At 37.2% G+C, this 10,960-nt stretch overlaps 1 protein-coding gene across 4 annotated transcripts; it reads right to left on the reverse strand.

Annotated features, from left to right (window-relative positions):
• Positions 1 to 508: 508 nt before the first annotated feature.
• On the reverse strand, positions 509 to 9,289 carry ankmy1 (ankyrin repeat and MYND domain containing 1). Of its 4 annotated transcripts, XM_042006281.1 has the most exons (20): positions 9,266 to 9,289; positions 8,908 to 9,159; positions 8,627 to 8,773; positions 8,349 to 8,543; positions 6,463 to 6,701; positions 6,139 to 6,355; positions 5,758 to 5,919; positions 5,359 to 5,543; positions 4,779 to 5,289; positions 4,524 to 4,705; positions 4,259 to 4,430; positions 3,857 to 3,997; positions 3,645 to 3,752; positions 2,747 to 2,854; positions 2,531 to 2,653; positions 2,056 to 2,157; positions 1,679 to 1,820; positions 1,500 to 1,572; positions 1,194 to 1,423; positions 509 to 1,009 (listed from the first exon to the last, which is right to left on the reverse strand). In XM_042006281.1, exons 2-20 carry the CDS (start codon positions 9,124 to 9,126, stop codon positions 813 to 815), a joined length of 3,453 nt encoding a protein of 1,150 aa, XP_041862215.1. In that variant the 5' UTR covers positions 9,127 to 9,159; positions 9,266 to 9,289; the 3' UTR covers positions 509 to 812. The 4 variants fall into 4 exon arrangements, with proteins under 4 accessions (XP_041862215.1, XP_041862216.1, XP_041862217.1 ...); XM_042006282.1 differs by lacking the exon at positions 9,266 to 9,289 and having other exon boundaries at positions 5,395 to 5,543; positions 8,908 to 9,252; XM_042006283.1 differs by lacking the exon at positions 9,266 to 9,289 and having other exon boundaries at positions 4,779 to 5,250; positions 8,908 to 9,252.
• Positions 9,290 to 10,960: the final 1,671 nt, after the last annotated feature.

Here is a 10,960-nt window from a genome sequence, read left to right on the forward strand (position 1 = left end):
AGAGCCACAAGAAAATAATTTGAAAAGACAATATAAACAAATAAAATCACACCAACACACAGGCAATAACAGTTAAAGAACTCAAATGTCTCTAAAAAAGGAAGATTTTGAATCCCTTTGTAAAACTTTCTTAGAGTCTGTGGCACCTTGAGGTTGTCAGGGAGAGTGTGCATGTGAGGGACAGCGAAGCAAAATGTCTGGTCCCCCATAGTCTTGGTTCTGGGGTGGAGGAGACGATGTGTTTGAAGAGCGGAGGTATCGAGCTGTGGTAACTTTCTGCACTCTCATTAGGATCCTGGCAGCACTGTTCTGGATGTGCTGCAGCTTTTGGATGGATTTGCTGGAGATCCTGAGAAGGAGTGCTTTGCAGCAGAATTAGGTTAATTTCCAAATTCTGGGATTATGTTTTTATTCAAGACCACAAAATGCATTTGAAAGTTATTGCAATATAGGGCTGCTTTTTTAGTAATAAAAGAAAAGAAAGAAAATATAATAGATTTAAAAACAATGAAAATGATAGCTTTGGTATAAAAAAACATTTAGATAAGAAATCATATCCCCAGATCTAGACCAGGTTTTCATTGGATTTTCCATATTTGTTATATTTCTTTGGAAGAAATGCAAGAAGGAACATAAAATTATTGCACTCTAAATTATATATTTATTTGGACTGGAAACAAAAATGACAAAAAACATTTGTTTATGGCACATCTGCATCTTAGAGTAAAGAAAGGGGCGTATGTTAAACAAGTGCATTGTTACATTCGTTAGATAAAGCCAGCTATTTCAAAGCCTTGTGATTTTAGGACCCATCAGTTATGACTGTAGTTTTCCCTCAGGCTGACTTGGCCTTCCAAGGGCTTCTCTGCCATGTTCAAGGACTTGGGTGCCCCGTGGGATTTCAACGAGACACTCAGTAGTGGAGGAAGGTTTTTGGAATTGGAATTGATGGGCTTGGGGCCTCTTTGAGATTTAAACACCACATTCTTCTGGATGCCATCAGCAGATGCTGCATTGAAAAAAACAAAGCATTCATATGTGTTACTAATTCAAAGATAAAACCACCTGGATGTCTTCTAGATTCTGTATATCACCTTCTGTTTTCTAATAGAATCATTTTTCACAAAAGACTCAAAACACTATGAAAAGGTTGGACATTTTTTATATATTTAAAGCTTATTTGGAAGTCTTACCTTCAGGAATAAAGTTTGGAGGCTTGCATTGTTTGGATTTTCTGGGTTGTGGTTTTTTGAGGGAGATGCCCCGATTCCCTGATACTTGCATACACTCTTTATTGTGTCTTTCTTGTGCTTTGTTTTTGCATTTCCAGGAGCAGAAGAAGACCATGTTGCAGCAGCTACAAGCAGTCAGCTTGACAAATGCAGAGCGCCCGCAGTGATAGCAGAACTGAAACAATGGTTTCCTTTGGAAACATGAACACAGTTAAAAAATCAGCTCCTGGAAGTTAGATGAGACCTTGCATAACTGTCTTTGTATACCTTTCTTTTTCTGCCTTCTTGTGTATTTTGTCACAACTTGGGAGTGTCCCATTTGAAGAAATGGCCTCTGCACCTGTACAAGAAAACATCCAATGCAGTACACACACAACTCATACGATTTACACATTCATTTAACCAAAAACAGAGGAGAGAGAGAAAAAAAAAACATTTGCACTGACCCTTCAGTACAAGTTGATGCTGTCTCTGCCTTTGGTCAGCAGTCTGTCTCAGCAGATCACCCATCATCCTCAGCAGCTGCCATTGTACTCGCCTCTCTTGCTTGTTCAGAGGAGGAAATGAAGTGTGGAGAACAGCCTTGTCCTAAACAGCAGTATAAAGCATACATGTATCTATGCAGATGAAAGCAATCGCAACAAAAACACTACTGAAAGTTTTGTCTCAGAGTTATTCTCTCAAGAGGAGCAGAGTCAACTCCACCAGCACTGGCACGCAAACTGAGCAAATATTAAATAAACTTTTATTTTATTTATTTTTATTTTTTTTGAAGAAATTATTAAAATGAAAAGAATGAATGTATTTACAACTACTTTGTTACCTGACTGAAAGAATAGTGTACATAGTCAACTGCAGTTCCCACAACATCGCCCACTGTAACTGGCATCAAGATGTCTGCACCTGCTTTAGTTAACATTTCCAACTACATCAAAGACACACACAAAATAACTTAATTAGAATTAAATAACATAGCAATTGCTTTTTCCACTCAGGATCAGGCATGTGTATCTTAAAAACATTTGTTTTATTCTGAAACCTGTAACATTGAGTCTAAGAACCATATAATTAGGTGACTTAGATTTTAATTAAATACATATAGGCTAATATTCAATGCTTTTCTCACAGAAAAGCACACTCAAGAAGTTTAGAAATGTCACAAATGTATCAGATATGTGCTACTAAATCATTTTACTTTGAGCTTACAGGTATAGTAGGATGACTCTTAGTAGGCTTTAACAAAGTTCAGCAGTAATTTGCCAAAAATTCAACGCATATATTATACTGTGATGGTGTACCATTTTAATTCTGTTGTCACCTAAGTGGTAGTTGATGTTGGCAAGAGCACACAGGGCACTGCCCACCCTGCAGCCCAGGGGTATGTTGGGATCTGCTCCTCCATTCAACAACTCTTCCACTGCCTGACCACAGGAAAGAGACAGGTTCAGGAAAAGGTGGGTTTTGTACATGTGTATGCATGACTTTGTGTGTGTGTGAATGAGAAGGAGCTGTACCAGGTCATTGCCACTTGCTATAGCCAGGGAGAGGGGTGAGTGTCCACTCCAGAGGAGGTCTGTGCTGGCTCTGTGGGAGAGCAAGAGGGCCACCACTTTACTGGCATTCTGGAAAGAATAATAACAAAACACAAAGTCGTGGCGTTTAAATGAGTCACTGCGTGAATGGCAATGAAATTAAAAGTAAGCAATAACAACATAACATTTATAATTTGTAACATCCCCTTTATGTGTGCTGATTCATTAACTATTTACATAAAGTTGGCTTTACATGCACGAACATCAAGAATCACTCAGCTGTGAAGCCTAACTTTCACTTTTATGCAACAATGCTATATTCTGTCGTTCTTGGTTACTGAGCAGTAGCATGCATAATAAATCCCTTCCTTTTATTAATCTCCACAAAAAAAACAAAAATATGGTCATACAGTCAAATTGTTTGAGAACATATATATAAAGCATGTAAATAAAAGATGGGCTGTCATGTGCTCAAGCTTATGCCCCCCCCCCATGAAACATTAAGTAGCTTTAGAAGTCACTATGGTGTCTTTTCTAGGTTGATTTCTGCTGATTAGTGTGCTGGTGGTGCCTTTCATAAGTTTTCTGTAATTAAATAGATATGAGTCCTTTATTATACAAATTTTTATCTGTTAGGTTTCCATATCATTTTCCAGCTCCACTTTATTTTCTAAAGATGGTCACTTTTGGTACCGAAAACACCAAGAAGGCAATACCCGAATGCTGGACTTGAAGCTCGAAGTTAACAAACCAATGGGTCAATTGGCTCAAGAGGGATAATTTGTCATTCTATGAAGCTGGATAAATAAATGACCTAAGTGTGTATAATGGTAATAGTGTGATAGTGTGTATAATGGTGACTTTGAGCTAACACCCTGACCTGGTGGTCACTGTCTCTCTGGCAGGCTATGTGTAAGGCTGTCCGGCCCCCCTCTTTGCGATGTGGGGTCGCATCTGGGTTCAGAGTTTCATTATTCAACATGGAAATCTGTAAAAGAAACACACTATTATATTTCTTTTATATGTTCCACTAACACCAATGCATTCAGTGCTAGGGGTTTAATACACTGTAATTTGCAAACATACACACACCTTATCTGGTTCATACACCTCATTCTGATCACATGCCTGTGCATCAGGGTCAATGGCAGTGTGCAGCAGCAGCTCTGTCATTCTGAGACCTGCTGGACCTGGCAGTGCTGCAGCCACATGCAAGGGGTACAAGCTTTTCTTCTACAAAGACCGAAGAAAAAGAAAACCAAAAAAAATAATGAGTTTTTAAAATAAATTTATGGGTTATGTAAGTAATGGACAGAGCAGTCAAAAGGGAGAGAGGGATAAAATATACATGCTCTCAGTTTTTTTTTTTTTTTTTTTGTCTTCCTCAGTGTTTGTGTGAATTTTGACATCCCACTTCGGAGTGGCTTAAAGATCCTTAGAAAAAAAAAAAGAAAAGAAAAACAAACTTTGTGAAAGAAAAGCTTCAATTCCTACCTCCTTTGAAAGAGGAATGTCAGCGCGAGCTCCACACAACAACAGTGTTTTCACAGCGTCAGTGTCTGCTGCCATAATGGCTAAAAAGAGGACGGGCATGGGGATTCTGGCCCTGTTGGGGTCAGCTCCCCTTTCCAGTAAAAGCTTTAGTGTTTTCAAACGCACAGTGGGCCTGGTCAGACAAGCAACACAGATCATTTACACAGTTACATAATAGAACAAAATGTAATTTCCAAAAAAGGGCAAATGGAAAAAGAGAATTTACTCAATTTTCATGGCAGCCACTTTGTGCACAGTCTCTTGTGTGTTACAAGGAATCCCTGTGCAGCACAGTGCTTCTCCTGTCTGCGTCATCCCCTCCTCTGCCCCATGGATGTCACTCATGTTGTTGCTTGCCGAACAGGCAGACTCAAAGATCTGTGTTGGGGTTAATTCTTTGTCGTTGTCCTGCCACAGAAAGTAAATAAGAATAAGTTCAAACAAGTACCAGCTTGTAGGATTTATATGGTCTTCCCATTACCTTGACTTCAGTTTCTTTCCACTGAACACTGCTCAGTGCAATATGGCCATTTAGCCCTTGAAGTGAATGCTCTGTTTCTTTTATCTCCTTCAAATCCTTCACGTCTTCCTCAAACTCCTCCTTCTTCACCATATTTTCTATTCTAGATTCAGTTTCTCTGCTCTCAATCTTAACATCTTCTTCATTGTTTTCCACATTTTTTAAATCTATTTTTATTGCTGTTTCATTACTTTGTCCATTTTTTAATGACTGGTCACATCCGCTGTCTGTTTGTCTTTCATCACATTGATTCTCATTCTCATCCTCATTAATGCTCTGTCCTTCTTCCACCTCTTCTGTGTCCTCGCAGTCTTCATTTCCTTTGTCTTTTTTCTCCTCATCCTGAGGGTTCACAGTGTCTGCAGGGGTCTCAGGTTCACTGATACTAAGCCAGTGCTTTGTGATGAGCTCACTGTGATTGGACACTTTACTCCTGTGATGTGAGATGTCGTCAATTAATTCTTTAGATACCCTGATAAACACAAAAAAAGACAATTGCATCACATTGTTTTAGAGGTTTTCATTAAACCAGAGCTCTTACACTGCTGAGACATAGTCCTTGCTAGTGAAGTGATACTTCTGCTCAGGCAGGTGTCTGAAGTTTGCTTGCTCCCTCACAAATACGTCAGTGGTCTGAGGTCCGTTGTGAAGGTCTGTTGTGGTCAAAGTGAAGTCAATTTCCCTGGTTTGGGAAGCATTCCCACATGAAGATGGACACATTAAATCCTGGCAATCCATAATGTTGAGAGGAAGATGTTAGGAAATATTTTTGGTGGTTCATGGCAGATCATATCAAGGCACTGGAATTAATTAACTGGGGATCCATGATTGATTATAAATAATTAGATGACAAACCACCTGAGTATTACTGATATAGTAATTGACTGACAAACATCTCTATTATACAAACAACTATATACTGTGTCAAACACTTTCTTACTGGAGTTTTAGTGAGTGGTTCAGCCAGCACTGTGTAAAGAGACTCGAAAGGGTAGTAGAGGACATAACATACAGCCAGGGCAGACATTCCTTCATTATTCAACTTGTTAATATCAACACCCCTATTCAACAACACGTGGATCACATCATTGTGACAGTTTACCTGACAAGAGAAGAAAGAGAGCCATCATAAAACAGGACTTACACAAAACTAGAACCAAAATATACTCTAAAGACAAACTTTTATATTGCTTAACAGTCATTTTTCAATTTCTGACAACAATTCAGGCTACAGAAAGATTTATTTAAATAAATTGGATAACTTAAAGATCAAATGAGAACAGAATCAAGAAAGCAATAAAATTAAAATGATGAACTTTACCGTGGCAGCAATAAGTGCGGTGTGTCCTTGTGAATCTGCTACATCAGGATGGACCAAACCAGCTCGGATGATCTGTGACACTGCCTGGAGGTCCCCATGTGAGCTGTGCTGGATCAGCCGTTCTGAAGTGACTTCCAAAGGCCCTTTAGGACCAAAACCTTCCCTCTTCAGAGAGAGAATAGCTGCCACATCCCAGCCCACAGTTTTAGCCTCCAGTCTGAGACATCAACACAAGCACAGTATGTGTAGGCATTTTTCCTGTCTCTCAGTACACTGTGATTGGCACAAAAACTCTTACTCTCTACGTTCTTACACATTTCTGACCTGTGTTTCTGTATATGAGCTTCCATTCGGGCCTGCAAAGGAAGAGTGGCGAGTGGGTCTCTCTCATAACTATGATGCGGCTGAGCTTCTGGCTCCCACAGCTTGCCAAAAAAGTGTTGGTCCAATTCTTTTCTTCGGGCTGGAGGGAGCGGCAAGTGGTCACCATCTGTTGAATAACTTTCAATGCCAGGGGGATAGATAAAACTATCGTCTGGTAGTGGAGCTCTCTCTCTAACCACCTGAGGGGGATAAAGAGTAAACTGATCAGTGGTGAGTTAAGTCAAAAAGCTGACAGTATTATCAGTCATTACATCAATAACTTACCTAAACCATCGGGGCACCTTTAAAAAAAAACCTGCAGTTTTCGGATGCAAACATGGTGCCCCTCGTAAAACATCATAAAAATGTCAAATATAATTTTTTCTTTTTTACTTTTTTCACATCAGATCTTTTCAGCACCTCAGACCTGAGCATATTTATATATATATATATAGTATTTTTTATTATATATATATATATATATATATATATATATATATATATATATATATATTTTTTTTTTTTTTTTTTTTTTTTTTTTTTTTCTTCTTCTTCTTTTAATGGCCTTTTTTTTTGTCATAAAACCAAGTTTAGCCTTGACTAGGTCAGTAATTGATAAGAATGTGGATTTTGAGGCAATATTAGTTTTGGAATTATAAGGAGCATTTATATATATATATATATATATATATATAAAAACACTGTTTGTGTTTAGGTACCAAAATGGCATCCCTCATAAAAGTGTCATAAAAATGTCATATATAATTCCCAATCTAAAACCTGCTTTCTCAGTATTTTGAAGGTACAGGCTTAGATTTATTAGGTATTTCTGAGGAAAAACATAATCATATGTCAGGATAATGGGAGTCAATTGGACCAAATCAGTCACAAACGCAAACAGTGTTTGTCTTGTACATGCTCCTGTTCTATACGTCTTGCAGAAAAAGTGATCACGTAATTATAAACATAATATTAAAGGAAAAATCCTTGCCAACTTTCATATTATTAGCCTTCAAACTGAATGAAATATTGATCTGAATAAGCAGAAAATTCATGTTCAGTCCCCAAAAGTGCCTCTAGTTAAAAGTCTCTCCTGGTTTTTGTATGAAGACTCTTGTAGAGGGATAACGGCTGTTTGGGAAAAGGAAGAAAAATATTTAATAAAACTGTCAATTTAGGTATATTTGGTAACCTCCATTTTACCTAATTATCTTTTATAAACACATCATACTTTAGAGAAGTTAAGTTTAAACTTCTTCTACAATTCTTCTTTGTGGCAGAATGAATGGTGGGTATTAAGATTAACTGGAACTTTAAAATGAAGAGTCAATATGGAATTTCAGGATTGATAACGATCAGACGACTGTAAAATAAGTAAAAAAAAACAAAAAAAAAAACAAAACAAAAACAAAAAAGACTAAATGTTTAATGATACATTTATTTTTTCTGTCATTAACCTTTGTTTTTCTTTTACACACTGCACCTTTAATCTTTCTTGTGAAGAAATATTGTGCTGTTAAAAATTCTAATAGATAAAATAATTGGGATAACACAGGAAGAAGAGTATAACCTCCAAGCTTACAAACATATAGTTATTAAGTCTTATGTTTATTTTGGCTATTTCTTCACAATTTTCCACCTACCACTGTGTGTAAAATCTACCAGCTTGGATGTAGAGAAGCAAAAATAGATATAGTCAAATTAATTTATTTTTATATAAAATTAAAAAGATTAATCAAACCAAACAGACAAGCACACAACAAACAAACACTTTCAACATACTGGAAAGCTGTGTAACATTTTCAGTGTGATATCTTGTGCCTGCTGAGTTTCTGAAACACACATACCTGAGAGAGGGAATTTGAGCCGACAGAAGGTTCCACATAAGCAGCATATTCAGGAAAGTTGTTTAGACTAAAGTCCTCCTCTACAGAAGTACAGAGCCTTAGCAGGTGCTCCTTGAGCCACAGACCCACATCCTGTCGGCCATCTGGATGAGTAAGTACACCTGGACCAAACCTCTGGTCGAAGTGATACAAACCCTGAGAGAATAGAAGAGATTCATTGCTATTACCTACCATTTATAGACAAATGTAAATCCCTTTCCCCTTTCCATCCAGCTTACTTGAAAGGTGGTTCCATCTGGGAACATCTGTTGACCATATCCCTCCCTTCTATTGAGGTAAAACTTGCCAATGAACTTGTGGCCTGTGGGCCAGCTGTAAAGCGCACCCCCATGCTTGTAGTCTTTGTAGAAAGAACCTTCATAGTACTACAGAAAGAAAGAGTGACTTACTTTATTTAATTTCACTAAACCTCACAAGAGCAAAACTGCATTTTAAAATGACACTCACAAATAGCATAGGCTATTAGACTTTATTTTTTATCATGTTAATTTTACATTACCTCCCCATTTTCCCAGATGTACTTTCCATTGCCATGTTTCAAGCCGTTTACAAATTCCCCTTCATATCTAGATCCGTCGGGCCACTCCTGAACATCGACCCATCTCTTTTCACCGTCTTGAGCGTGACAGTTGCCGGAGCTTCGTGCTTTTGTCACCGGCTCTGAGCCTCCTCCTCGCTGCCCAGATGCCGCAACATCGCTGCAGGTTGTCGACAGCATTGGGTGTATCTTCTAATTATGATTGACCTGGATCTATTTTAGTATAACAATTAACTGTTAAGAGTTACAATAATTGATAACTAAACAATGAAGTTAGGGGAGAAAACTTTTACAGTCAGAGGTCAGATTTGGAGTTTACCTTAGCCGACAACGCTGGTTGACATGACAACAGTAGAAAGATTAGAGAAGTTGACGTTTCACGCATGCGCAAAATAAAGATAAATAAAGAAACTAAAAAAGAAATAAATAAAAACACTTTTTTATTGTTTTTTTTTTTGTTTTGTTTTTTTTGGACTATCATGTGAGCATGAATTTAAAATTGAAGTCACTATTAACAATTTATGGTTATTTATTTATTTCAGCGTCAGCAAACTTGCTAATCCAAACGGAACAATTTTCACTTTTAGATTTTCCATGATTAGCATACACCATCTTTTAGTCTCAAGGCAGCGTATGAAATATAAATAATGTGAAAAATGAAAGTGGGTCATTGTGGCAGGGTAGGATTGTGTTGTCTCTAAGTGTTCTTGTAAAGGATCAGTGAAGCAGGACCACCCTTTGAGTATTTGTGTTCATGTCACCTGACCCCTTTTCCTGCAACTGACCTGCTACACTTTGTTTTAGCCTGGATTGTGGAAGTTAGGCGATAGAGGACAAACGCAGCATATTATAAGGGCTGTGGTCTTTTTGTGTATCTTTTCTGACATATTTTACTTTCTGCAGTAACTTTATAATTGATTTGACATTCATGACAACTTTATTACACTTGTGCTGTCAGGAACTGTAGTACAGGACCAACAGACAAAATAAATTTATGTGTGAGTGTATGCTTTCCACTTTTTGCCTACAAAGAAAAAAAAGTTTGCGATTTCTGACTATGACTCACTGAGTCATACTATTAGCTTAATTACATCTAATGATCAGAAAAATCCAGTCATAATTTTCATTTTATTTATCCTTTATATAACTGAGAAAGATGAAAATTCTCCTCTCAATATATAAATATTTTTACAATACTAAGTATGATTTTTCAACTTCTTAAGGTTGACTACATAATAAAGTTTAGTAACATCTCTCTCTTCATTTCCATAGTTCATACCCAAGCTATGTAGTGTTAGCTTCACCACTTAAAGCATAAAAGTCCCAGTCCTGTCCTAAATTAAAGATTCAACACCTCTAGCATTTTACCCTATGAATTAACAGGAACTATGCATTATTTTCATTGTGCAGTCTTGAACATGATATCCATCTAAATGGCATGTGACTGAAGCACAACATAAGTAGGCCAGAGGTGATCTGTAACACAGAAGCCTCATTATTTCCTGCCTTAAAATTCACCTGCTGTCTAACAGCTACATGGGAAATTTGTTGCCTAGATTTAGGCTGTGACTGTGCATTTGTCAATTAAGCAGAGCTTTTTCTAAAACTAAATATAACTGTAGTACTAATATGTCAGATTGAGATTGGTTTCCTTACCATTTTAACAATCACCTCTAAACAAATGTGTTTAGTTTACCTTGCTCATCTGAGTATTTGGATGATTTCCTTGTATTTATCTTTGCTAAATGTATAAATCACTGTTTGCACTTACATCAGCTATATAGCAGTCCACAAATGACAGAACATGACTATAAAGATTTGAAACACATCATTTATTAGTAATTTGTTCAATTCAAAAGTGTAAGTATTTTGTTAAAAACACTCTTCAAATTACATTAAGTGTGTATAAACAGTAGTGAATAGTAAAGTCAGAAAGGCACAGCAGGGACTCAGTGCTTACATACAGTATATTTTTAAATAAGCACCTTTGTGCTTTTTTTCCCACTAACTTTCT

Source organism: Melanotaenia boesemani, chromosome 14 (genome assembly GCF_017639745.1).
Source record: "Melanotaenia boesemani isolate fMelBoe1 chromosome 14, fMelBoe1.pri, whole genome shotgun sequence".
In the NCBI taxonomy this organism is placed as follows: domain Eukaryota; kingdom Metazoa; phylum Chordata; class Actinopteri; order Atheriniformes; family Melanotaeniidae; genus Melanotaenia; species Melanotaenia boesemani.